Genomic DNA, 27,949 nt, shown 5'->3' with positions numbered 1-27,949 from the left:
ATCTCCCTTTAATGTTAGGCCTTCTGAGATCCTGCGATCTGTTCGCTCTCCTCAGTAACATTACCCTGCTCAATTGCTGCCTTAATCCCAGGTCGCACATTGGAATGTGGGAATTCAGCGTTTAGATTTACCCACACAGGATCAGCCTTCAGTTGCTACGATCAACTTCAGTATTTTCATATAATCACTTTTTTCTTTCCTTAGTTCTTGAATTATTAATTCCTTGAGAAGAGTCCAATCAGAGGTAGTCTTTCTTCAGTATTTTCGGTAATCCTAATTTCTGTGCAAAAAAATTTCTGTTCCATTTTAACCGTGCAGAACTTTCTGTTATCTAAAACACAGTTCCTCTATGAGAGTTCAGCGAAAATTCCCCTTCCCAAACTGATTCTATGAATAGTCATTCATAGAATGGTGAAGTCATTCAGAGCGGTGAAGATAAGCTTCACCACTGCATGTAGAGGATGTACCAGGAACCCAAGTTAGTAGCTCTCCTCAAAGACCCAACTTTTGGAGGGGGTCATCGTCTGGTTCCTGGTATGCCTCCACAGGTAGGTCCGCCTCAGGAAGTCAGCGGCGAGGAGCACAGAAGAGGCTGCGTTCACCAACGGACAGCAGTTTTCATCGTGAGGGCCGTCGGAAACCGCTTGGATGTGTCTAAAGGGGCCGTTTGGGAACCGGCCCTTCTGGAGGGAAGGGTCGGAGTGGGAGGGGATCCGGGATCCGCCTTACGGCCGAGTGTCCAGCAGCGCGTTCCAACCCGGCAGAACCGACGTACTTCATATGCTCCTCAGGGGAGCGCGGGAATCACCAGGCTGAAGAATGACTGGAAATGGGACCCTCTCCAACCAAAGCATCCAGACATTCCGGCGCCGGACATTTCAAAGAGCGCGGAAGCCACGCCTTCCCCCAGAACCGGAAGCTTTGCAACTAGCCCCCCTTGTAGACTGGCTGTTTATAAGGGGGCGGGGGCCACAGCGGGAACTGCAACTCCCAGAATGCAGCGCGGAATTTCCGGTTTCCGGCGAGAGGGCCAGAGTGAGTGTTTACACCGGCGGCAGTGCGGCCGGGTTCCTTCCGCGGGACGGGTGAGGGCGCTGGGCCCCTGGGCAGCGCGGGCTCGATGTGTGTCAGCCAAGTAGCTGGTCCCACTGGAGCGGTGAGGTCGCCACCGGATAGTGTTCCTGCCCCATTACTAGCGATCTGTGACCTTGGGCCAGTGATTTTACTGAGTCTTGCTTCCCTCATCCGTAAAATGTGGCTAATGCCTGCCTTAGGGAACCGTTGTGAGGATTAAGTGAGACATGGTATATAAAACGACCTCCTTCTGGCATAAACTTGAGGTGGAAGATACCTTGAGGATGCTTGAAGGTCTGCTAGGCAGCTTCACAGCCTTTTCTTTCCTCTTCCCTATCAGAGGTCTCTTTGGAAGCAATAATGATGACTATAACAAGAACTTATCTTGCTTTGCAAGATTCTTCCGCCGTCAGAGTTTCTGATTTATTTTCTGGGGTTCCATGTATGCCAGGTATGGGGACAAGGATGACGAAAACTTTAGTATTTTGTTTTCAAGGGCATTCAAGAATTGGGGTGGAGGAGGAGGCAAGCAGATATTTGTAGCCCTTTTGTTCTGAGGGGATGTGGGAACAACAGAGGAAAGAGAGGGGACTGAGGTTATTGAATCTGTGTTGGTTTCGGTAGGAGTTTGCTAAAAGGCCAAAAAGGGAAGAGAAATTACATGCAGAGTTAGATGAGCAGATGTGTAAAATAGGGGAGAGCTTTGTTATGAGTGTGTACTTACATGTTGTGGAGGCCCTTTGCAAGGATAGGGCTCTGTTGGGGAAGGAGGCTGGCAGGGAGTTTTGTAAGCCAGGCGATGAAGTTTAGACTTAATTTATATAGACGGTTTAGAGGTATTGGAAGAGATGTTTTTTTGGGGGGCCGGGGTGGGACAGGGAGGGACGGAATCTCTGTCGCCCAAGCTGGAGTGCAGTGGCGCTATCTCGGCTCACTGCAACCTCCACCTCCCGGGTTCAAGCAATTCTCCTGCCTCAGCCTCTCAAGTAGCTGGGATTACAAGCGCCTGCCACCACGCCCTGCTAATTTTTTCTATTATAGTAGAGATGTAGTTTCACCATGTTGGCCAGGCTGGTTTCGAACACCTGATCTTAAGTGATCCGTCCGCCGAGGCCTCCCAAAGTGACAGGATTACAGGTGTGAGCCACCGTGTCTGGCTTTTTTTTTTTTTTTTTTGCGACAGAGTCTCTCTCTGTCACCCAGGCTGGAGTGCAGTGACGTGATCTTGGCTCACTGCAACCTCAGCCTTCCGAGTAGGTGGGACTACAGGTGCGCACTACCACGCCCAGCTAATTTTTGTATTTTTAGTAGAGACGGGTTTCACCATGTTGGCCAGGCTGGTCTTGAACTCTTGAGCTTAGGCAATCCGCCCGCCTAGGCCTCTCAAAGTGCTAGGGTTACAGGCATGAGCCACCGCGCCCAGCCCGACATTGGAAGAGTTCTAAGCAGAGAAGTGACTTGGTCAGATCTGTGTTTTAGAATGATGGGTTGTGGCCAGGCGCAGTCGCTCATGCCTGTAATCCCAGCACTTTGGGAGGCCGAGGCGGGTGGATCACGAGGTCAGGAGATCGAGACCATCCTGGCTAACACAGTGAAACCCCGTCTCTACTAAAAGTACAAAAAAAAAAAAAAAAATTAGCCTGGCGTCGTGGCGGGCGCATGTAGTCCCTGCTACCTGGGAGGCTGAGGCAGGAAGGCAGGAGAATGGCGTGAACCTGGGAGGTGGAGCTTGCAGTGAGCCGAGATCGCGCCGCTGCACTCCAGCCTGGGCAACAGAGCGAGAGTCCATCTCAAAAAAAAAAAAAAAAAAAAAAAAAAGAATGATGGGTGTTGTTAGGTGGCAGCATAGATATTTGATAGGGAGAGGCAAGAGGCAGAGAACTTGTTATAAAGCTGTTCTACTGGTTCAAGCAACAGTTGAAGAAAATTGGAAAAAGGGGCATACAGAAGGGAGAGGGTTAGATGATCTCTCTCACAACATTCCTATTAGATTGGATGGCGTTTTTATGTCCACGTTAGGGATGAAGAAACTGAGGCCTAGAGAGCTGTCCATCACAGTATGAGTAGAGAGAGAACCCCAGATTCTAGTTCTGGCCTCCTGATGGTACGCCCTGTGCTTCTTCAACAGTGTCACATTGCATTGTCTTTCATTCAACCCTTTGGTGGGTGGGGGTGGAGTAGAGTGGTGGTCTGGCTTTTAACCACTGAGGTTTTGTTCTTTTACAGGGAGAAAGAGAGAGCGCGAAAGAGAGAGGATGTCTCTCTCAGACTGGCACCTGGCGGTGAAGCTGGCTGACCAGCCACTTGCTCCAAAGTCTATTCTTCGGTTGCCAGAGACAGAACTGGGAGAATACTCGCTAGGGGGCTATAGTATTTCATTTCTGAAGCAGCTTATTGCTGGCAAACTCCAGGAGTCTGTTCCAGACCCTGAGCTGATTGGTGAGTCTCTCTGGACTGGGGTTGGGCTGCTGCTGTGATCTCTTTTGGGGGAGGATACTTCTGGAATTACAAGAGTAAAGTAAGGGCTTGGGATTTGTTGCCTCATAATGTTAACACTCCAGGGAAGTGAGTGTTGGGTAAATAGAAACACAAATCATATAATGAAACTATTGGTTGCCATTTCAGCCATGTATTATACTGAACTACCTTATCACCAGGTTCTTTATGACATTGTCTTGTTTTTTGTTTTTGTTTTTGTTTTGCTCTGTAGCCCAGGCTGGAGTGCAATGGTGCGATCTCGGCTCACTGCAACCTCTGTCTCCCGGGTCCCAGTTCAAGCAATTCTACCTCAGCCTCCCGAGTAGCTGGGATTACAGGCACACACCACCATGCCCAGCTAATTTTTGTATTTTTAGTAGAGACATGGGATTTCACCATGTTGGCCAGGCTGGTCTTGAACTCCTAACCTTGTGATTCTGCCCGCCTCAGCCTCCCAAAATGCTGGGATTACAGGCATGAGCCACCGCTCCTGGCCAACATTGTGAATTCTTTTTCTGAAAGAACAGAAGTTTGGGATGAGTTAGGGAAGGAGAAGTTGGTCAGGGGAGGCTCCTCAGTATATTTGAGGTAGGTCTTCAGGGATGATTAGAAGGATTTTTGCTTGGTTGATTGAGTAAAGGAAAGGCAGTAAAAAAGAAAATGAAAGGGGCGTGGGCAGTCCAGGTGGAGGAGGGAGGAATTTAAATATAATTAAATTACACTGGAAAGGTAATTTATAATAGCTAAAGGATCCAACTGGCAAGAAAGATGTTTTCAGTCATACCTGGATTGGGTTCATCCTATTTTGTTGTTTTTCCATTGATTTAAATTGGGCAGCCTCCACAATGTTAAACTCCGGAGCTTTTCTGTGGTTAGATTCTATGTGAATCCTTTTTTTTTTTTTTTTTTTTTTGAGACGGAGTCTTGCTCTGTTGCCCAGGCTGGAGTGCAGTGGCGAGATCTCAGCTCATTGTAACCTCTGTCTCCCAGGTTCAGGCAATTTTCCTGCCTCAGCCTCCTGAATATCTGGGATTACAGGCCCGCACAACCGCACCTGGCTAATTTTTGTGTGTGTATGTGTGTATATATATATTTCTTTTTTTTGAGACAGATTCTTGCTCTGTTGCCCAGGCTGGAGTGCAGTGGTGTGATCTTGGCTCACTGCAACCTCCGCCTCCTGGGTTCAAGCGGTTCTCCTGCTTCAGCCTCCTGAGTAGCAGGGATTACAGGTGTCTGCCACCATGCCTGGCTAATTTTTGTATTTTTGGTAGAGACGAGGTTTCACCATCTTGGCCAGGCTGGCCTTGAACTCCTGACCTCAGGTGATCCACCCACCTCGGCCTCCCAAAGTGTTGGGATTACAGGTGTGAGCCACCGTGCCCGGCCCTAATTTTCGCCATGGCCCAGGTTTCGCCATGTTGGCCAGGCTCCAAAAGTGCTGGGTTTATAGGTGTGAGCCACCACATCTGGCCAGATTCGATGTAAGTCCATTTTATGAGTTTATATTTGCAAATAGTTGTTGAAATGTATTTAATTGGCTAGGCGTGGTGGTTCACGCCTGTCATCCCAGCACTTTGTGAGGCTAAGGCAGGAGGATCCCTTGAGCCCAGGAGTTAAGAGACTAGTCTAGGCAACATGGCAAAACCCCGTCTCTACAAAAAACTACAAAAATTAGCTGGGTGTGGTGGCATGTGCCTGTAGTCCCAGCTACTCAGCAGGCTGAGGTGGGAGACTTGCTTGAGCCCAGGAGGTTGAGGCTGCAGTGAACTGTGATGGTGCCATTGCACTCAAGCCTGGGCAACAGAGTAAGACCGTTTTCCAAAAAAAAAAAAAAAAAAGTATTTATTAAGTTATTGAATAAGAGTATCTTTTAAAACATGTATCATTCTCCAGCTATCTAATCAAAATAAGGTTCTCAGGGGACAAAAACCATCTAAATTTGTTTTGAGGAGCAAAATATAAGTGGACAGTTCTTTTTTTAGATCTGATCTACTGTGGTCGGAAGCTAAAAGATGACCAGACACTTGACTTCTATGGCATTCAACCTGGGTCCACCGTCCATGTTCTGCGAAAGTCCTGGCCCGAACCTGATCAGAAACCGGGTGAGTGAGGGGCAGCCCTTAGGCAGGCAGAGTTTCTGTAATATCCGCAAGGGAAGGGTCTGTGTGTTCTTGAGGCACAAGCCTGGATGGAACAAAGGGATGATTTACTGAGCTGATGATAAATGATATCTTTATTACTTATTGGATTAGACCATGCTGATAAACAGAGTCCAATTTTGACCTTCTTACTGCCAGCATCACTAATGGAAGATTTGTTTCTCCATTTTGTTTTCTATTTTTTGGTTTTTTTGAGACAGTCTCACTCTGTTGCCCAGGCTGGAGTGCAGTGGCACAATCTTGATCTCGGATCACTGCAACCTCCGCCTCCCAGGTTCAAGTGATTCTCATGCCTCAGCCTCCTAAGTAGCTGGGATTACAGGCATGAGCCACCATGCCGAGCTAATTTTTTTTTTTTTTTTTTCTGAGATGGAGTCTCACTCTGTCTCACAGGCTGGAGTGCAGTGGTGTGATCTTGGCTCACTGCAAGCTCTGCCTCCCAGGTTCACACCATTCTCCTGCCTTAGCCTCCCAGGTAGCTGGGACTACAGGCGCCCACCACCAAGCCTGGCTAATTTTTTTGGTGTTTTTTAGTAGAGACGGGGTTTCACCGTGTTAGCCAGGATGGTCTCGATCTCCTGACCTTGTGATCTGCCCGCCTCAGCCTCCCAAAGTGCTGGGATTACAGGCGTGAGCCACTGTACCCGGCCTTCAATTTTTGTATTTTTAGTAGAGACGGGGTGTCTCCATGTTGGTCAGCCTGGTCTCGAACTCCTGACCTCAAGCCATCCACCCCACCTCAGCCTCCCAAAGTACAGGCACCATTCCTGGCTTGTTTCTCCACTTTCTAAATTTGTCATCCACTGTTTCCTAATGGGATAGGGAGTTTGTGTCTACTTAAACTCCTTTAAGTTAACAGTTTATTTTTCAGTGATACAAAGTAAACTTTGTATCCTTTTGTTATTATTGTTGTTCTCATTAGAAAAAAGCTGGAAACTTTTGGCACTTTCCTAATGCTGCAGTTTGTTCCCTTGTTAACAAATCTTCCTACAAACTTCCTCAGGTGGTGATTTGTTCAGTCAGCTAACTGCTCTTGCTATACTGGTATTTTCCTGAAGATATTCAAAGAGTATTTAAATAGCTCTTGGAGAAAATATACAAAGCCTCAGATGCCTTTTTGGTTTATAAATAGAAGGTGCTTGGAATTCATGATTTAAATTTTGCATGTGTGTTTTAAAAGCCTCCCTAAGAATAAAGCTAAGCTGTGTAAAAGAGATTAGCTTTGTTACACTGGCAGGTTGACATCTTTTTATAATGTTCATGATTGCTGTGACTAGTTATCAGTTTGAAATTTACCCCCCTTTCAGTTCTAACTGTAAAAGACAAAAATGTCTTTCATACCCTGATGGGAAGTGAGAAAGAGGAACAGAGTTCCTGACATCCAGAGGCTGGCCTGGCACTCACAGCCAGGCCCTGGAGTCCTTTTGGGGAACATGAACAATTGTACAGATCCCCAATAGCAGTCAAGGCCACTCTGAGACCACTATGGATTAAGACAAAAACAAGTTCCCTATTATTGCTGAACAGAAACAAAAACATGAGCATTATCCAAACCACAAAGGTGACCAAGTATCTTTCTATCTTGGCTGATGAGAGTAACAGCTGCTTCTTTGCCAATTACAGCTTCCACCTTGCTCTAGTTTTCCTTCCTTCTAGGTAAGAGTTATTAAGATACTCAATTATAAAATCACTCCCACTGCCCGAAAGCATCCTATCCAGAGTAAAACCTCACTTCTTTAAATTTTTCCCCAAATCAGCCAGACAAAACCAAAATCCTGTAAGAAGTCCTTTCTGGCCGGGTGCAGCAGCTTACGCCTGTAGTCCCAGAACTTTGGGAGGCCGAGGTGGGCGGATCACCTGAGATCGGGAGTTCGAGACAAGCCTGACCAACATGGAGAAACCCCGTCTATACTAAAAATACAAAATTAGCTAGGCATGGTGGTGCATGCCTGTAATCCCAGCTACTTGAGAGGCTGACGCAGGAGAATCGGTTGAACCCAAGAGGCAGAGGTTGCAATGAGCCGAGATCACGCCATTGTATTCCAGCCTGGGCAACAAGAGCAAAACTCTGTCTCAAAAAAAAAAAAAAAAAAAAGTCCTTTCTAATATCCTCTTACTGAGACAGCCCACGGTTTCCTGTGGTGTGCATTCTTCTCTCTGTACTGAGCAGTAAACCCAACTTGTTTAAATACAGATATGCCCCTCAGCTCTTTGGCTGGAGGGCATTAACAGAAGGAAAATAACATTTGTGGCTTCTGTGAGCCAGGTTTTTTCCCTTTTATACCTCATTTAATCATTACAGTGGCCCTGCAGGGTAGGTAACAGCATTAGCATCTTATGGAGGAAGAAAAGGGTTAGGGCATTTATTCAAGGTCAGCTACTTAGAAAGTGAATGCAAGAGCTGGAATATGGACCAGGGGTTTTCCTGGCTCAAGAGGAAAACTATTTCCACTGGGCTGGCTGCGTTCCACTTCTAAAGGATGAATTTAGCTCAGAGATCTTAACAGTGACAGCCATGGCTCTTAGCTGAATAATGGCTTAAGATATTAAGAGTCCTTTTCCTCCCACCTTCTACCTGGAGGATTATTTTTGAAACAAATGACCTTTTTATTGGAAGGTTACAATAAACTTTTAGATCTGTGAAGAAACTGTTTTGTGACAGTGTTTTAGATATTTGCTCCTTGAGTGCTTTTCTTCACAAAGGAATCACATTTTGTGTTCTCCCACAGATTAGGGCCTATAGGAGGAGAACCCATTGTTGTCTGTCTTCCCACCTGGATCTCTTTGGTAGTTCTCCATGGCGGGTTACAAATCCCTTCAGGACGTCACCTTAGCCTGCTGTTTGAGCTGGAATGTGTACCCCAAGCTCCAGCCACAAAGAATGACTTGCTGTTTGTTCAAAGCACCACATTCTTTTATTCTCCCATGCCTTTGCACATGTTCTCATTTAGGCTTGGAATACCTTCACCCCCTCCAGTAAATATCAGCTCTCTCTTTGATACCCATTTCAGATGGTCTCCTCTGGGAGGCAGCTGTCTGTCTTCACCCTCCCTCTCAGTGGTGGCTGTCTGCCTTTGTGTTCCTGGTACCCTAGCTGGGATCCACGTCTCTGTTGAGGTCTTCAATGTGGCATTTTGTAATTGTGTATTTGATGTAGTCTCATTTCTCCTCCTGCCCTAAGAGTTCCTTGATGGCAGGGGTTCTTATTTTTCATATTCTAGTTCCTTGCCTAAAGCCAGGCATGGAGTAAATGCTTAGTACATGTTTGTTGAATAAATAAATTAGGTAATTTACTTAAGATGACTGTTTTTCAAAAGACAGCCTCATGATCAGGACTGTCGATAAGGATGTGGCTGCCACCCTGAACCCCAGGGATGCTATTCACCTTGCTTTGGGAGTGGTGCCCTGGAGTTGGGCAGTACACAGTCAGTACAGTCACAAGTAGTGGTCCTTCGTGAGGATAACCATACTTTAAAAAGTGTGACCCAGGGCCGGGCATGGTGGCTTACACCTGTAATCCTAGCACTTTGGGAGGCCGAGGTGTGTGGATCACTTGAGGTCAGGAGTTTGAGACCAGCCTGACCAATATGGTGAAACCCCATCTCAACTAAAAATACAAAAATTATCCAGGAGTGGTGTTGCACACCTGTAATCCCAGCTACTCGGGAGGCTGAGGCACGAGAGTTGCTTCAACCAGGGAGGTGGAGGTTGCAGTGAGCCGAGGTTCTGCCACTGCATTCTGGCTGGGCACGAGGTGAGACTCTGTCTGAAAAACAAAGGCAAAAACACCAAAAAACAAATGTTATTAGTCTAGAATTCCTGCAGTGGTATGTTGATCAGAGCACTATTTTTCATGTGGTAAGAGTCTCCTCTGCTGCAACTTGAATTTGTTTGTTTGTTTTATCTGTGGAAGATGCTTACAAGTGAATGTAAAGATGCTTACTAGCAGTTTTCACATCTGTGGCACAAATGGGTTTTTCTGAGCGGGCACTCACATTCTTAAGGGGTGATGAGGGAAGGGAATGCACAGACCAGGCTGCTCCTTGGCACATGCTGAAATGATGTTGCCATGTCTGTGGCAGAGACAGGACCTGCGCTATAGGGTAACTCTGAGTGTCTTGTCCCCCAGAACCTGTGGACAAAGTGGCTGCCATGAGAGAGTTCCGGGTGTTGCACACTGCCCTGCACAGCAGCTCCTCTTACAGGGAGGCGGTGAGTGTGTGCTGCGGCCCCCAGCCAGGACTGTAGGAGAGGGTGTGAACGCTGGCTGGCGAGTGGTGTGGAGTGGGAGCTGGAAGCCCGTTGCCATGGCAACGAAGAGTTCCTTGGGGAGTTTTTGCCATGTCTGTGGGCCTCAGTAGAGCCCTGTCTTTCCCCAAAGAGCCTGTCTCAGTCAGGCGTTGTTGATTCCCTCTAATGATAATGATACAACCTGCCTGTATGGTGACAGCCAAAAGATCCTCATACTGTTTCTGCTGGGCCTCATTCTTTGACTTTGGCTGAACTGCCTGCTTACTGCCCCTTGACCTAGATGTCCTCACTGGGGAAGTGGGCTGATGTCTTTCTGTAGGAGAGTTGAGAGGCAAAATTAGTACAGCTGTGAACTTAGCGATATATACAAATATGAAATAGTAATTGTACAGAGATTGAAAAGGACTTTTGGAACCTAGAGAAACCTTTGTTACCGGACTTGTAATGAGAGCTTTTATTTTGGAAGCATTAAACTGTAGGTGGGGAAAAGGAGCACAGAGATTTGAAGGTTTACTGTGGTCTTGCCTTTTTTTTTTTAAATTGTTTGTTTCCCCTCCAGTAAGCTAAGATCTTAGAGCAAAAAGAGGTTCATCTGTTTCCAGGGCTATTGTTCCATTGTGGTGATGTACATGCAAGCACTTAGAGGGAGGAAGTCCTTTGGCAGAGTGTGGGCATTTGATGAGTGCACTGAGCTGGTTGGAGTGCTCAGCCCCCCCCCCCATTTCTCCTGCAGGTCTTTAAGATGCTCAGCAATAAGGAGTCTCTGGATCAGATCATTGTGGCCACCCCAGGCCTCAGCAGTGACCCTATTGCTCTTGGTAAGTGCAGGACTGAATTTGAGGAAATAGGAGTTGTCGGAAAAGGAGAAAACAGGAGAAGACAATTCCTCTAAAGAGACTTGGACTATCTTTTGAAGAATGACTGGTCTTGTGGGAAGAGGGAGAGTAATCAAGGTGTGTTTGATATACCCAGCCCTTTAAGAGCTCTCAGTCCCACAGAGAGATAATGGCCTAACTAACATCGTAAATAAGGGTATGAGGATGCCAAATGAGGATAGCAGTTAGCCCACATCACAGCAATCAGGGAAGGCGTCCTGTACACCCTGAGTAAGGGAAGAACCCAGAGATACGGGAGAAAGAGACAGGTGTCTTGGTACCCAGTCTGTGATGTGACTAAAGTGCAGGGGAGGTGGAGAGCAGGGGACCATCCTCACTAGAGCAAGATGAGGAGTACCTGAATTGTATTGCTTGGCGCTTTGCTTCTTCTACTTCTCATGAAGATTGGCTTGTTGTCCTGTGTCCCTGTTGAGCTGGTTGCTCTGAGACACAAAGCCTCTTCTCCCTCCTGGATCTGGCTGATTTCCTTTCTTTGAGGTGAGCTCTGCTCTTTTTCAGGGGTTCTCCAGGACAAGGACCTCTTCTCTGTCTTCGCTGATCCCAATATGCTTGATACGTAAGTGTACCTGTCCTATTAGAGGGTACCTTCTCTCTCCTCGTGCTCAGGCCAGAAGCCTAATTGTCACCCTGCAGTCTGCTCTGGGAGCCCATCCATAGTCTGTCACCAAGTCTACCCTCTAGATACGTCAGGGGGTGAGAAAGAGCAAAGCCCAAGAGCAGGGCTTTTGTCAAGAGTGTTGGGAGGAAGCAGGATTCTGAGGGAAAGGGTCTTGCCTGCCAGGCTCAGTTTAGGTTTCGTGTGGTAGAAATTAGGGAGCTTTTCAAGGATTTTAAGCTGGCGAAAGGAGAAGCAGGTGTACAGATCCGTAAAGTGTCAAAGCTAAAAGGGACATGTCCTCATTTTGCAAGTGAAGAAAACAGCCCCACCCTGGGAAGAGAAGGGACCTGTCCAGGGTTGCCTGATGTAGTAGTGGTGCCTAGGCCAGACACTCCTCATGTGCTCAGGCCAGAACCCTGAGCCTCCCAGGCTGCACTTTTCCCATCATGCCTTGCCTGCGGAGAGGGTGAAGAATCTGCAGTGGACCCCAGGAATTGAAGGCCTTGCCCCCGTTGCTGGGGGCAGATCAGCAGGAGGATAAAGCTTCCTGGTGGAAGATGCTAAAGACCGAGGAATTTGAGAGCAGGCACAGGTGGCTGCATTGTTGTGAGGGGCACCCAGAACTCCTGTCATGGCTGAGGGTGCTCTTTTGGAGTCACTCTTGGGTTTCTTCCTGCTTTTGTCCTAGGTTGGTGCCTGCTCACCCAGCCCTCGTCAATGCCATTGTCCTGGTTCTGCACTCCGTAGCAGGCAGTGCCCCAATGCCTGGGACTGACTCCTCTTCCCGGAGCATGCCCTCCAGCTCATACCGGGATATGCCAGGTGAGCGCCTGAAAAGCGTAATGTGGGCCCCTCAGGAGCCGGCAGTGGCCCAGGAATTTGCTTTACTCAGCAGCTATGTATAGCGTTGGCAGAGGGCGTTCCTTGGGAACTCTCGGTTTGAGTCAGGAAGTGCATCTGTCCTGTAATTTTCCGAGGGGAGAGATGAAAATATGAATTTGGAGAGTAACTTGAGCTGAGATTCTGGAGCTGCGCCTGTGCCTTTCTGTTCTTCCTCCTGAAATCTGTTCGTCCTCCTCCAGGTGGCTTCCTCTTTGAAGGGCTCTCAGATGATGAGGACGACTTTCACCCAGTAAGTGGCCTGCCTGCCTGCCTGCCTGACATGCTGACATGTGGGGGAGATGGTGCTGGGAATGAGCTGCATCCTGGGACCTGGCACTCCCAAGGCTGGGAGATGGACATACGCCATTGGGGGGCCAAGACCATGTCATACTATTTCTGCTTTTGGATTCCTTTCTGAACCTGGGAACTTAAGAGTTTCCCCAAGAACTATTGCTGGAGGTGGGTGGAGTTCATCTGGGAGTTTCACAGTACTGCTTCCCTGATTCTGAGTGTCTTCTTTCTCCAGAACACCAGGTCCACACCCTCTAGCAGTACTCCCAGCTCCCGCCCAGCCTCCCTGGGGTACAGTGGAGCTGCTGGGCCCCGGCCCATCACCCAGAGTGAGCTGGCCACCGCCTTGGCCCTGGCCAGCACTCCGGAGAGCAGCTCTCACACACCGACTCCTGGCACCCAGGTATGAAGACGGGGCCGGGAAGATCAAGGCTGGGCCCCCAAGGAACAAGCTCCCCAGCAGTAGAGTAGATTTGCCTTTGCTGACCCTGGTGCTAGATCTAGTTTAAGCTGAACCCTGGAGTCCTGGTGGGGATTTCTTACTGCAGCTTGAGTGACCTCCCCTTCACTTGCCTTGAGGACTCAGAAGTCTAGATTTTAACATGGTCCTGAGTAGTCCCCGCTATTAGTTCAGAAGACTCTTCCCGCACACAATATGCCCTTCCTCATCCCTGACAGGGAGCAGACATCACCAGCTTAAGCATTTCTGGGTGACAAGTCACTTCAGCTTTCAAGGCCATCTCTCCCAGTGCTGCAGTGCTGGGGTCCTAGGCTGGGACAAGGGGCTCAGTGCAGAAGAGAATGGAACCTTTCCTGCCCACATAGAGAGCTTCTAGGTACCTTTGTTTGGTTGTCTTATGGCAGGTCTTTGTTGGGAGGCAGAAGTTGGGTACCTCAGGAGTGCTGTGAGGTGATATGACAACAGCGAGCATCTGCTATAAGATTGAGATGGCTCTGAGGGTGGCACTGACCACTGATTTGTCTCTAGGGTCATTCCTCAGGGACCTCACCAATGTCCTCTGGTGTCCAGTCAGGGACGCCCATCACCAATGATCTCTTCAGCCAAGCCCTACAGCATGCCCTTCAGGCCTCTGGGCAGCCCAGCCTTCAGGTCAGTCTTCCCCATGTCTTGGTTTCCATGTGGCTTCCTTGTTATTTTGGATGCCCAGCCTTTGTTTTGCTCTCTGGGGGTCCTTCACACCTGGCATGCTTCATTCTAGGAACAGCTGGAGCATGACAGTGGGACAGGTGCAGAGTGTTTCTAGCAAGGGCACACTCTCAGACCATACACAGTGGTCACTAGGCTTCTCCTGCCCCTAGTGACCATGGCCTGACTCCCTAGACCACCTGGCTTAGATAATCATGGCCATTTCATTCATTCATTCAGTCATCATTGACTGAGCATGTGTATACTAGGCCTGAGTCCAGATGCTGGGCTAGTGGCAAGCTGGTTCTCATCCCTGCCATGGAGGGGCACCAGGCAGGTACTGAGCTGGGGAGCAACAAGGCAAGAAACCCAGCTGCTTGAAGTAAGGGCCTAGGTCAGACAAAACTTTTCTGAGAGAGGGGTATTTAAGCTGATTGTGAGAAGAATTAGTTAGAAGTTGGCTAGCCAGGGAAGGGGGTTTGAGGTAGGAAGGGGCTGATTTCCAGGTGAAGACAGCTACCTGTTTGTGCACATGTGTGGAGGTATATGTGACATACTCAAAACTACAAGGCTAGGATGCAGTGTCCAGTGTAGAAGATCCGCAGATGGGGCCAGAGAAAGAGCAGGAGCCTACGAGAGGGGCTCGAATGCCAACCTGCGGAGATTAGACTTGATGACTTGATGTAGCAGTCACCAGGGATCCCTGGGAGGCATTGATTGATTGATTGATTGATTGAGACAGGGTGTCACTCTGTCACCCAGGCTGGAGTACAGTGGTGTGATCACAACTTACTGTAGCCTCAACTTCCTGGGCTCAGGTGATCCTCCCACCTCAGCCTCCCGGGTAGCTGGGACTACAGGTATGCACCACCATGCCTGGCTAATTTTTTGTATTTTTTGTAGAGATGGAGGGGGTCTCCCTATGTTGCCCAGCCTGGTCTTGAACTCTTGGGCTCAAGCGATTCACCCACCTTAGCCTCCCAGAGTTCTGGGATTACAGGTGTGAGCCACCACACCCGGCCCATGGGAGGCTTTAAGGAGGGGAAAGGTCACCCTAGCAGCTAAGTGGAATACCTGAGGGGCCAGCATTGTTGTTCACAGCTCCATGCATGAGCGGTTTGGTTCACGTCTGTTTTCCTCTATTCCACATAGTAAGCCTATGGGTAGAGCATCATCCCTGGAACTTGTCTGGGGTCATAAGGCCATGAAGTCATAACGATAGGGTTCAAGCCTGTGTGGTTTTCACTGTTCCATGTGGTCCTTGTGGACAGTGAGGGAACAGAAGCAGGATTCGTGAACAACTTGTCTTCTCCATTCTTGCATCTCCCCTATTGCTAGATGCCTGTTTACTTTATTCTCTAGCTCAGAAGCTTTCACTGGTTCCACCTGGCCTGTAAAATGAATTCAAATTGATCTGTGTGCATTTTTTTTAAGTCCTCCACGTTCTCATCCCTGCCTGCCTTTTTGACTTTGCTTTTCCTCCCCTTTGCATTGCCTTCTTCCCACATATGAACACGTTGTTTTCCCTAAATTGTGCTCATCCCTGCTGTCATGAAATAGAGATATTAATGAAGCTATGAAAGTACTAGAAGAAAATATGGGTGAATTTCTTCAAATCCTTATAGTAGGGAAGGGCTTTCTTGGCCGAAACTCAGTATCCAGGAGCCATTAAATAAAAGTTATGCATTTTGGGTTTGTAAAAGCGAAAAATTCAAAACATCTCTTACAGTCCACAAATAGATATACCTACTATATACCACAAAAATTTAAGACATTTAAAAAAAGGTGAAAATTTCTGCGTGGCAAACCAAACCAAACAAAAAACCGAAGCAAAGTCCAAAGGCTAACAAACTGGGAAAAAAATCTGTAACACTCATCGCATAAAGAGCAAAATCTTGCTGTTGTGTGTGTACACATAGCAAGAGAAAGAAAGTAATTTAGCCTCTTGGAATTCAGACAGTGAATAATTTGTACATTCTCTTCTGATCCTTATGCCAAGAATTTCCTTTTTTTATTGTAAAACTTTGGATTTGTTCTCTTAACCCTCAAGCCTATCTTTTAGTCTTCCTAGAAGGACCGTGTTCTGTGGAACTCAGCATCAGCAGCTTTGCTGAGGACTCCCCCATCTTCCTTTCCTTCCCCGGAAAGCACAAACCTAAGTGAGTCTTCACTAGATCCCAGCTAACAGCTTCTGCCCATTCCTATCTTTCCACAGAGCCAGTGGCAGCCCCAGCTGCAGCAGCTACGTGACATGGGCATCCAGGATGATGAGCTGAGCCTGCGGGCCCTGCAGGCCACCGGTGGGGACATCCAAGCAGCCCTGGAGCTCATCTTTGCTGGAGGAGCCCCATGAACTCCCTGCTTCCCCTGAACCCCCAGCAAGTTGCAGAGGCTACTGCCCTTGGGAGGCACTCATGAAGGTGCCTCCATCTCTCCCTTCCCCAATATACCTGATGGTCAACTCTCCTGCTTTGTCCAGTTCTTGACCTTTCTGGCTGATCTGAGTTGGTGGAGGCAGTGGGGCAAACAAGGTGTGCTGGTCTTGATGCTGTGGCATCGAAGCAGGGCTGGCCCCTAGTTCTGGGCCCTGGATGGAGGATGTTAGACCCTACATCATGGGATGCTGTGAGATACCCATGTTAACTTCTGGGAGAAGTTTCCAGCCGTAGCCCCCAGACTCTCTGGGGCTTTGGAGTTTGGGAGCCTCAGGATGTGCCGAAGTCTAGGCAGAGCTGCCACCCAATCTTCAGGGTGGCTGCTGGATTACAGCTGTGCCCAGAAGAGGCTTATGCTTCCGAGATGTCCAGTCTATGGAGTGGCTGGGTGGACTTTCAGGGGAAGCACATGGAGGCAGCTTGCCTTCCACATTTCTCTCTCTCTCAATGGCTTCCAAAGATTTCTTTGTCCACCCCACCAGTCTATTCTCACCAAGCATTTTTTGATGCTTGTTCTATAATGATTCCAGAATCCAGGCCTCAGAGCTTCGCCAGGAGGTAGGGCCCTCTTTGTCCTGAAGGCATAAATACAAGAGCAGTTAAATAGCAATACTAAACAACAACACCAACATGAACAGGGCTCAGCTTTAATATTGAAGAGAGGGCACCAACCCCCAAGCTGTTGCTCCATCTGCCTGTGCTCACTCATGTTCCCCTTGGCATGGCGTTCCCTGTGGCGTTCCCTGTGACGTTCCCTGCGGCATCGCAGACATGTCCAAGTTGAGAAAGTGGGTTTTAAATGCTTTGAATACTTCGTTGGGAGAAAACTTCTTCCCCTCAGATGGTGTTTTGGTTCCTTTGGGAATAACATGGGTGGAAAGGGGCTCAGAGATCTGCTCCTGCCCTCTGCCTTGGCAGGCGTTTCATCTCCACCATTCCCAGTCATGGTCATTTGGTTTCTGCTTGTCTCCTCCAGGAACAAAAGATTTACCACTTACAGCCTATTCTGTCCTTTAACTATTTGCCAGGGCATTACCCGTTGGTCCCCTCTCTGCCCTAAGGAACCACTCGGAACAAGCCTGCTTCCTCTTCTACCTTAGCAGGGCTTTAGTTACTTATGGAATGCCATGGTGGGTCGTTGACTTGCCCCTTTGACCTGTCCCGGTTTTGGTTCCCAGCACATCCTGTTCGTTTCTCTGGGTGACCTCCAGTGTATCAGTGATACTCTTAACGTCCAGATATGGCCCGAACAGGATGTTATTCTTTGCCTCTTCCAGAAAATTTGAGAAGTCTCTGTATGTGCATTGACAGAAAAGACTCAGAACTGGGCTTCTTAGTGCCAGGCCTCTGTGTGCCTCAGTGGTCTGCCTGGAGCCCAGCTGCCTACTTGTGGTTGAGAGCAAAGACCAGGAAGCTCTGTCTTTGTACACAGTGTCTCTTGCTTGTTTGTGGTGGAAACAGAGGCCAGTCCCATCCTCATGGGTCTGTCTTGGTCAAATGGGGCTGACACAGCCCTTCCTGTGCCCATGATACAGCCTGCCCAGAGCTCGTTTCCATTCTGTGGCAGCTCTCACCCTGCCTCTGAGGACTGCCTTCAAAGGTGCTGGGGTTCCTTAACTCCCCTATCCCATTATGCTGCAGAACATTTGGGTCACCCTGCCCTATCCCTTGGACCAACCCCCAATACCAGTTCCCAGAACAGAGCCGTCCCCACGGTTTCCCTTTCCCTTCTTTGTTGGCTCTTTCCTCCAGGGGCTTGGCAAGTTGGCTTTGCTTCCTGTGGCCATGATTTGAGTAGTCTATGTTGAGTCTGATAAGTGCCCCCACTGAGCCTGGGGCTTTCCATGAGCCAAGGACTCTTTCCTCACCATTGTCCCTTTCATCCTTTCTTCTTATTTTTATTATTTTTTTAAAAAAATTTATTTTTTTTGAGACAGAGTCTTGCTCTGTCGCCCAGGCTGGAGTGCAGTGGCACGATTTCAGCTCACTGCAACCTCCACCTCCTGGGCTCCTGCCTCAGCTTCCCAAGTAGCTGCGACTATAGGCGTGTGCCACCATAGCCAGCTAATTTATGTATTTTTAGTAGAGATGAGGTTTCGCCGTGTTGGCCAGGCTGGTTTCAAACTCCTGACCTCAAATGATCCACCTGTCTTGGCCCCCTAAAGTGTTGAGATTACAGGCATGAGCCACCGCGCTGGGCCTCCTTTCATCCTTTCAGCAAACATTGACTGAGCCTCCACTCTCTGCCAGATAAACATGATGGTATCTTTGCTCTGACAATGCTGTGTTGTTGGTAAGATGGACAAACAGATGATTGCATTAAAGTCTAATGAGAACTGGGCGAGGCAAGTCTAGGGGCTGTGGCGCTCACAGGAGGTGGGGCTAACGTGGGCTAGGGGTGGGGGTGTGAGGGTGAGGGAAAGCTTCATGGAGAAAGTGGCACTACGCTGAGACCTGAAGGGTAAGGGAGAATTGGGCACGAAGGTATATGTACTGAGGGGGCTGGGAGTGGGGAGCAAACCTGGCTTTTGTAGCCCTGTCTGTCAGGGTGGCTTGCAAGGCAAGTGGGTGGGCAGAGGCTAGATCATTTGAAGCTATGTAAGGAATTTAGACTTACCCTGGACAATGGGAGTCACAGAATGGCAATCGGGGGAGAGAGTCCAATGTGTGTTTTAGAAAGGTCATTCTGGCTGCTGTGTGGTGAGTATAGTGGGAGTAGAAGACTGAGGGAGGGCAGGCATGAGGAAGCCGGGGAGGAGGCTGTGGCAGTGATCCACTTAGAGCTGCTGGTAGGCTGACCTGGCGGCGTGGCAGTGGGGAAGGAGAGGAGGAGGTAGAGAGGCTTTAGGAGTTAGAATTGATACCAGATCTTTGGGAAAGGCGAGTATACTGTTGTCTCCACTGAACAGATGGGGACACCAAGGTTCCAAGGGTTGAAATCATCTGCCCACAGTCTCATGGGCAGGAAGTGGACAAGTGGTCCCAGAAACTCAAGTCTGTCTTACTCCAGAGCTGGCGCCCTTCCTCCCACTGTCCTTGGCCTCTGAAGTGTGGAGGAATGGGAGATGATGAGAGCTTAGATCCGGCTGAGGAGCTAGGGCTTTATCTTGAGGCAAAGAGCACCCCTGAGGCAGCTGCAGGCAGGGCAGTGGGGGACCAGATCTGTGTGTGAGATAATCTGACAGCTGTGTGGAGGCTGGATTTGTGGGAAGTGAGATGGGGTAGGCGACCAGCTAGGAGGCTGGCTGGATCCTCCAGATGGGACACGGAGGGGGCCTCAACTGGAGCTGCTGCAGGGGAGCTGGGTGGAGGGGAGCTGCTAGGTGTGAAGGACAGACTAGCTCTGGGGGCTGAAAGTGGGGAGGCAGGCAGGATGTGAGCAGGCGGATGGTGGTGCAGCAGTAAGAATAAGGGACTGGGGTGACAATTTGGAATGAGGTGCCATGGGACAGCCAGGTGGGGATGTGTATAATTAAAGACAGTTGGATGTCTTTGGGCCGAGGTAGTGATCAGGAAGTTCTAAGTTGAACACTGGGCCTGTGTCATGTGGGAAGGCAATTAAGCTTTTCAGAGAAAGGTAGAGGAAAAGGGATACCCACTAAGGAGTTCAGCTTTATAGAAAATGGTGACTGACAGATGTGAGGCATGGAACGGGCGCAGGATCCGCTGCTTCTGGGAAGGTGAGAGCAGGAGTCAGCAAAGCTGAGGGAGTGAAAGGACCTGGACAAAGAGGGCATGCTCAGTGGGGTCAGATGCCACAGACAAACCTAGTAACAGAAGGGCTGACCTTGGACTTGTTGACTTGTGCCCTGGTGACCTTGGGGAGACATTCCAATGGAACCGGAGCCAGATAGCAGGGGTTGAGGACTGAATAGGTGAGGGGCAGTGGATGCAGAGAGGGCAGGGGACCTTGCTTGTGAGGGAGAGGATAGTAGTTAGAGGAGAGATGGGATTGAGTGTGAGTTTTTGCAGTTCAGCAGAGGTGAAGTTGGAAGTGATCACAAGAACTTTTCTAGGAAGCTGAGGGAAAAAAAGGAAAAGACCCCAAAATAGAATATGCAAATATGTAGAGATGGGTGAGTTTTCTAACAGATCCGTTCTCCTGATATAACTCAAATTTGGCTGGGCTGGTATGGGCTGGGCTGGCACAGCTTGCTGGGCACATGGGCCCCAGATCTGCTCCTCGCCTCAGCCCCATCTGGCCTGGGCCCCAGACCAAGCTCACAGAGCCCTACCCTGAGGTGGCTTCTTGTTGCTGTTGCCACAGACTTTGGCACTGGGTGTTTGTTGAGGATGTTGGGGAGTTTATTCAGGCCTCCCTCTTTCTGCTTACCCAGCCTCTCCAGCAGGTGGGGTCCCCTCTGGCCCTGGGCTGGGCTCAGGTCAGTTCAGCTGTGCCCCTAGTTCCTCTGGGCCTGGGCCTGTCTCGTTCTCGTAGGCTCTGAGATCGCTGGGAATAGAATTCAACTTCTATGCTAGAAATGCTTTTGTGGCAACCCAGGCACTGGCCTACTCTATCTTGGCAAAACTAGCTAATATTAATAGCACACTACACAGCACAGTAGTGCTTATTTATCAAGCATCCTCTCTGTGCCAGGCATTGAGCTAGGCACTCACATGTGCCATCTTAGTTAATCCTCATAGCGACTCTGAAAACTAGATATTATTAGCCCCATGTACAGAGGAGTGCTTCCTGTATGCTGGGGAAGTGGCCTTTCTAGGGCTTGGGTGGGATTGTGTCAGCATGATTCCATCAGTGCACCCACCTGGGGCCTTGTGCCTGGCTGGCCGAAGGGTCTCCTAACCACTTACCTTGGGAGTGGCAGCTCAGCTCTTGGAGGGGACTTAGGCTTCTAAGTCAGATTGAGGTTTAGATTGCTTTTCCACGTATGACCTAACTTCTTGGAGCGTCAGTTGTGCCTTGTTTGACGTTTTCCCTCAATTTCTATAAGTGGATATTGAGTATGTGTATCAGAGATGCCAGGCACTCAGAGCTGGGCCGGTGAATGTTCTAGATGGCATCAGGGCCCAGACAATGAAGTAACCCTAACAAGGACAGAAGCAAAGAAAGTCTAAGGTCCTGCAGTGGGGACCAGAAATTTTTTTTTTTTTTTTTTTTTGAGACAGAGTTTCACTCTGTCGCCCAGGCTGGAGTGCAGTGGTGCAATCTCGGCTCACGGCAACCTCTGCCTCCCGGGTTCACACCATTCTCCTGCCTCAGCCTCCTGAGTAGCTGGGACTACAGGTGCCCGCCACCACGCCCAGCTAATTTTTTGTATTTTTAGTAGAGATGGGGTTTCACCGTGTTAGCCAGGATGGTCTCAATCTCCTGACCTCGTGATCCGCCCACCTCGGCCTCCCAAAGTGCTGGGATTACAGGCATGAGCCACCGCGCCTGGCCAAGGGGGACCAGAAAATTAATTGCTCTTATGCAGAATCGAGTCACATTTCTTCTCCTGGGCCCAGATTCAATAATCTTTCTCAAATGAGCATCCCAGAGAGCCACTACTGATGGTTGAGAATTGGCCCAGGGATAACCCTGGGCTGAGATCAAGAGGATTTAACAACGTGTTGTCTCAACCCATTAAGAGTGCCTTTAGAGGTGCTAGAATAAGGAGGAAGGAAGCTAGTCTTTCAGCCCTTTACTGCTCAGCCTCCACACTAGGTGTTGTGTTCTGATCTGAGGCCTGATCTTTGAAAGAGAGAGACACAATCTGGACTGTTTAGCACCTAGGAGGGGTCAGTAAAAGTTTGCTAAATGACGGACTGATTGTGTCTTAGAAATCAGCCAGGATTAGAGAGCCTCTCAAGGAAAGCCCCATGAGGGATCTATTTGAAACTGGAGTTATTTACCCTGAATAAAGAGCCGATTTAGAAGGATGTGACCTCTGTGAAATCACTGAAGGGCCGTATTCCAGGAAGAGAGATTAGACATGTCCTTGTTGCCTCAGAGGGCAGATTTAGGACCACTGTTTGGGAGTCTTCCACTGGGGAAGAAAGCTCTGTGTCAGAGCTAAACAAGATGGGCAACGCTGGCTTGTGAGGGAGCTCATCATCACTGGAGGTATGTAAGCAGAACCTGCATGGCCACCATAAGGAGTCTTGTGAGTGGCTCTCAGGTAGGACTGAATCCCCTTTGACAGCTACTCCTAATTCCAGGAATTGAGATTCTTGGATCATTATATTCATGAAAGAAAGTGAACTGTTTGTGGGTAACCACCCTTTTGCATGTGTATCTCCTCACTGAAGTGGCCTCAGCAGGCCCAAGGATCACATCAGAGCTGGGAGGGTCCTGGGACATCTTCTCTCCTATAGACATCACTTTATTTTTGTTTTATTTTAGTTTAGTTTAGTTTAGAGATGGAGTTTTGCTCTTGTTGCCCAGGCTGGAGTACAATGGTGCGCTCTCGGCTCACTGTAACCTCCACCTCCTAGGTCAGGTGATTCTCCTGCCTCAGCCTCCTGAGTAACTGGGATTACAGGCACACACCAGCATCCTCAGCTAATTTTTATATTTTTAGTAGGGACGGGGTTTCACCATGTTGGCCAGGCTGGTCTTGAATTTCTGACCTCAGGTGATCCACCTGCCTCGGCCTCCCAAAGTGCTGGGATTATAGGCGTGAGCCACCACGCCTGGCCGACATCATTTAAAAGCATATTTAATTCATCCTATAGAAGGAAATGCAGAAGATGGAATGAGAAAGCTTTGTCTCTCTCTGATACAGAGAGAAGATAGACCAGGAGAAGAGATGGAGTTTTAGCTCTTCTTTCTCATTTTGTACACAAAGAAACAGAGGCCTGGACTGGGTCAGGGCCTTGCTTGAGTCAGTATCCAGGCTGAGACTTCATCTTTGGCCTCCCAGCCATGTCTAGTCAGGAGATTTTGTTAGTGTAGATGGATTCTATGTGACATCCATGAGATTCTGCCCTGCCTCAGGCCTTGGACAGTGAGAATAGAGGCTCAGAGATGGATTAGGGGCATAGGAATGGGAGGGAGAAGTTTGTCTCCAGAAAGTCTGGGGAGTGTCTATCACATAAAAGTGCATGTAGAATGTATGACTAGAACAGAGAGCAGAGATGCACTTGGTCTTTGCTAAGACTCGGCTCTGTTCCAGAGTGGCCACCAGGTGGCACTCCCACCACAAGCCCAGTGCCACGTTGGCCAAGTTTGGGGCTTGGGGCTAAGGATGTTGCTGATTTGTCTGTGGAAGGCACAGGACCTGTAGTGTTTTCAGGTGAGCTGAGTGCCCTGCTAGAAGGAAAAAAAATCTGTCTCTTCTCTGCTGACTGAATATTCCTCTTTGGACTTTTCCTTTGTCTTACTTAACTTGGCTGGCCCTACTTAGATCTTAGCAATTTAGGTAGGGTTGATCAGATAAAAATGCGCGTAGAATGATTAGGATAGAAAGCAGAGATGTAGGCATGGGATGCTGCTGGGAGCACGACCCTCAGGGCTAAGAAGGTGGTGGCAGTTCTGAGAAGTTCTCCATTCACAGTGGGCTGAACTGATGTATGGAAGGTGGTGATCTCTGAACTGGTCTAGGAGGAAGAGGCAGGCACTTGAGGGGAATGTCCTGGCTGAGGTTTGGAGGCAGGCAGAGCACTGAGGGGAGGGTGAGGCATGGCCTGGGCAGCCTGAGAAGTGTCTTCTTGGCACTCCTTGCCTGACATGGTCTGCCAAGAGTTGGGCCAGGTATAGTGACTGTCGTGCCTGTGCCTGTGAGATAGTCACAGTGGGCACATGGTATGTTGGGGGTCCCAGATATGGGCCCCAGAACTGTTTTTATTTGCCCATATCCATCCTCCTTAACTTTTGAATTATTTGCCAATATTTTAAAAGAGAGAGTTTCAACAAAGAGTCAATTTTCTTTTCTTTTCTTTTCTTTTTTTTGATGGAGTCTCGCCCTGTCACCCAGGCTGGAGTGCAATGGCGCGATCTCAGCTCACTGCAACCTCCACCTCCCAGGTTCAAGGGATTCTCCTGCCTCAGCCTCCCAAGTAGCTGGGATTACAGTTGCGTGCCACCATGCCCGGCTAATTTTTACATTTTTAGTAGAGATGGGGTTTCACCATCTTGGCCAGGCTGGTCTCGAACTCCTGACCTTGTCAGATAAAAATGCATGTAGAATGATTAGGACAGAAATCATTGACCTTGTGAGCCACCCACCTCGGTCTCCCAAAGTTCTGGGATTACAGGCGTGAGCCACCACGCCTGGCCTCTTTTTCTTTTCTTTTTTTTTTTTTTTTTTTGAGACAGAGTTTCACTCTTGTGTCCCATGCTGGAGTGCAGTGGTGCGATCTTGGCTCACTGCAACCTCCGCCTCCTGGGTTTAAGTGATTTTCCTGCCTCTGCCTCCCAAGTAGCTGGAATTACAGGCGCTCGCTACCATGCCCGGCTAATTTTTGTATTTTTTAGTAGAGATGGGGTTTCACCATATTGTGCAGGCTGATCTTGAACTGCTGACCTCAGGTGATCCACCTGCCTTGGCCTCCCAAAGTGCTGGGATTACAGGCATGAGCCACCGCGCCCAGCCCTCAATTTTCAGCTTCTCTTGAAAATCATACTACCTTTCACTACTGAGTTTACTTCTTCATGGTTCCATGGGCTGGAGCTGAGTGGAAATTGCCTTATAGACAGCACAGGGTTCTGCAGACCCCAGCCCACCCACTCCCCTCGTTCTCATCAGTTCCAAGTCTCTGCCCCCTGCAATAGGTAGTAATGGTGGTAGGCAATAGGAATTGTTGCTGCTGTTAGTAGCTAGGAGGTCTGAGTGGCCACCAAGCTCTGAGGCCTCAAAGAGGGGGTGGGATCTAGCGTGGAGGGGGCTGTTGGGGATTGAATGCCCTCTGAGAGCTACTTCTAATCCTAAGAATTGGGATTCTTGGATCATCGTATCTGTGAAAGGAAGTGAACTGTATGTGGGTGACCTCACGTCTGCATATGTTATCTTCTCACGGAATCCTTCTATCTCCCACAGGCCTCTTGTTTGAGGTGGGTCACTCCTGTGAAGGCCATGTGTAGCCATGGAATCAGGGCTGAGGAGGAGGTCAGATAACTCTGGAGAATGGAAGGATGAGTTAAGTTGGACCCTGAAAGGTGAGAGGCTTTAGTTGGAATGTTGGGGGGATTGCCCGGGGCTTCTGCTACTACTTCAAGACCATGAATCTCAGGTCTGTATGTATCCATTTCTTTCATTCCAAAAGGAGCCTTCTTGGATTGGGCTGTGGCTCAGCTGTCCATGGGGCTCAGGAAGTGATCCTTCTCAAGGTATTTTTCTTATCGATAGAAGCCCTGCATCATTTCTTCCTCCCTCCCCTGAATGTGGAATCATGGAGAAGGGAGGGACAAGAATGTGCCTCCCCATCAGACGTGTCAGCATCCACATGTGTTGCTTCCTCTGCTGGTCCACTTCCCATCACTGGCTGTGAGTGGGAATTGTGACCCTGTTCTTGGTCCAGGCTCAAGAGCCAGCCTTGGCCTCCAATGAGGCAGGCAGGCCTCTGACACCACCTATACCATTCTGACTTGATTTTCCTATGCTGCCTGAGGCAGGAAAGTCCATGCCTAAACTCTGGTCATAGTGCCTGCCCCACAGTCTAGCTGCCTTTCCCTTTATAAAGTTATTGCCTCAAGTCATGGGCTTAGTTCTCTCCTCCCCTGGCTGCCTGCAGCCAACCGAGAGAGTGGGCTGCCATCTCGCCTGGCCCTTTGTCCCCAGGTTGGCTGGCTTGTGGGGAGGATGGTCTTAAGTACTACTTCCTTCCCCCCTACCCCGCAGTCCGGAAAAAAAATTATCTGGCATCTACCCCAGTTTCCATCTGCTACTCTGTTGATTGGGAGATTGAGCCCATTCCCTGGTCTGCCCTCCTACCCAGCACCTGGTGACCTGGGCCCTGTCTAGGTCCTTCTGGGGATAGTTTGGGCCCAGACTTCAGCCACAGACAGGAGGCAGCAGTGCCAGGGTACATCACACAGAGAGAAGTCAAGGGTGTGGGTCCTTGAGAAACCACCTGAGTTTCAATCTGTCCTGCCTCTAGTTGTGCGATCCTGGCACTTCACATCCCTTGTCTGTGCCTTGATTTCTTCATTTGTAAAGGGAGGTGACTAATAGCTCCTATCTCATAGGAGTGTGAAGATTGAATGAGTTGGGAGAGGCTATGAGATGGCACAGCACATAGGAACCACAGTGTTAGCAATTGTTATTGCAGTCAGAAAACCCATCTTTGTTCTACCATTTACTGGTTGACCTCGGGCAGGTCCGTCCTTGTCCCTCCCTGTACCTCAGTTTTCTTCTCTGCAGTGGAGTTATGCTCCCTCCCTCAGTGAGAGGAAGAGAGTGGAGGACTGGCAGAGATGAGGTAGGTGAATGTGGGTTATGTGTTGTGAGTTGCCATGCACATGGGCAATGTTATCATTGATTTTGAATCTATTTGAATTCTTAGTCCCAAAAGGCAGAGACAGGTGATTTCTTAGTTTGCCCTAGCTTTGCATAGAGAGGACAGACACTGAGGGCAATACCTGTCTAGCAGATGAAACCGAATGTCCATCTTAGAGGCTGGCCTGGGCCAGGCTCCACTGCTGGCTTCAGGGCCACAGGCTTAGGTGCAGGCCTGAGGAGGAGCTCTTAGAGTGTCCACAGCCTCCCTCTCTGGGGCAGTGTGCCCCTGTGTATCACGAGGCTGTTGGCTCCACCCAGTGGGCCAGGAACCTCACTCTGCACTGTCTCTGGAGGTACCTTGAGTTTACCTTCCTGGCCTGCTGGGGTGCCTCAGGACTCTGAGGGAAGAAGGAGGGGACAACTGGAAGCAAAATGTAGAATGGTAAAGCCAAACTTCTTGGTAGCAAAACTTTCCTGGTTCCAGGAGGTAAAAACAACAACCAAATGGTCCCGGCCCCATGGAGCAGAGCAGAGGGCAGAGGGCAGCCAGCCCACTGCGTTTGCTGGTGTCTGCAGTGCGTGAATCATGTCTAGGTCTGTGAGTTCTGAAGGTTGGATATTCACCTCTACTCCTTCCTCGGCCTGTCTCCTCTCAGTGCAGCTAGACATCCAGTAAACACTAGATAAGTACTTACTGAGCTGGGTGGATTTTCCATTCATGGTTCCCTGGGGCACAAGTGGAAGTGGTAGGTCTGGGCCCTGTCTGGTCTAGAGAGAGGAGACCCTTTTACAAAGGGCAGGCACGTAGTTCTGAGAGGAGGAGCTGATGGCAGAGCTGGCTGGGCTGCTCAGGTAACTGCAGAGGGTCTGGGCCTGGACCCCCCAAAGGAGTCCCCACTGAATGGTCAGGTTGCCTGAGATAGCTGAGCCCTAGGCACTTTGCGGGCAGAGATCCTCTTAAGCTGCTTTGACCCTCCCTTCCCCACAGTGAGTCGGGCACGGGGGATGCTCCCCTCTCTACTTGGGGAAGGGGCCTTCCTAATTATATCCCCCTCCACTCACATGGAAATGAGTTTGGATTTTCTGAGCGTACACCAGCTGGCTTGAGGGGAGGCAGCCCAGAAGGCTGCTGGCTGGGAAAGGGAGGAGAAAGGAGAGGGAGGGGAAGGAGCCAGGCCAAGATGAAAAATTTCGTGTTCTCCCAGGCAAAGCAACAGCGGGTCCCTGAGTGCTCCCCACATATCATTGTTGTGCCTGCTGGTAGGCTCAGCAGGGAGCCGTGTCCACTTAGGCGAACGCATCCTCCGAGGATCATAGTCCTCAGGGTGCGAACCACTTAGCTGGCCATAGCAAGGTTGT

At 49.3% G+C, this 27,949-nt stretch overlaps 2 protein-coding genes across 16 annotated transcripts in view; one reads left to right on the top strand and one right to left on the bottom strand.

Annotated features, from left to right (window-relative positions):
* ARID3B (AT-rich interaction domain 3B) overlaps window positions 1-654 on the bottom strand; it is a 138,341-nt gene extending 137,687 nt beyond the window's left edge. For 4 of the 10 annotated variants that reach the window (XM_055363754.2, XM_055363762.2, XM_055363757.2 and 1 more), the window contains exon 1: window positions 65-209. The gene's annotated coding sequence lies outside the window, so the exon portion shown is untranslated. Of the gene's footprint in view, window positions 1-64 lie in introns of all 10 variants that reach the window. The other 6 variants (XM_055363756.2, XM_055363758.2, XM_055363755.2 and 3 more) reach the window with 6 other exon arrangements.
* On the top strand, window positions 462-16,242 carry UBL7 (ubiquitin like 7). 6 transcript variants are annotated; one of them, XM_019010876.4, is made up of 12 exons: window positions 1,024-1,085; window positions 1,415-1,525; window positions 3,301-3,513; window positions 5,535-5,654; window positions 9,841-9,923; window positions 10,696-10,780; window positions 11,357-11,414; window positions 12,145-12,278; window positions 12,539-12,588; window positions 12,865-13,032; window positions 13,618-13,740; window positions 15,992-16,242. In XM_019010876.4, exons 2-12 carry the CDS (start codon window positions 1,435-1,437, stop codon window positions 16,127-16,129), a joined length of 1,263 nt encoding a protein of 420 aa, XP_018866421.1. In that variant the 5' UTR covers window positions 1,024-1,085; window positions 1,415-1,434; the 3' UTR covers window positions 16,130-16,242. The 6 variants fall into 6 exon arrangements, with proteins under 6 accessions (XP_055219742.2, XP_018866422.3, XP_004056553.1 ...); XM_055363765.2 differs by having other exon boundaries at window positions 1,049-1,304; XM_055363767.2 differs by lacking the exon at window positions 1,415-1,525 and having other exon boundaries at window positions 462-1,035; window positions 13,660-13,740.
* The last annotated feature ends 11,707 nt before the right edge of the window (window positions 16,243-27,949 follow it).

This window comes from Gorilla gorilla, chromosome 16 (assembly GCF_029281585.2).
Source record: "Gorilla gorilla gorilla isolate KB3781 chromosome 16, NHGRI_mGorGor1-v2.1_pri, whole genome shotgun sequence".
Lineage (NCBI taxonomy): Eukaryota > Metazoa > Chordata > Mammalia > Primates > Hominidae > Gorilla > Gorilla gorilla.
This window is presented reverse-complemented; position numbering and strand designations above follow the sequence as displayed.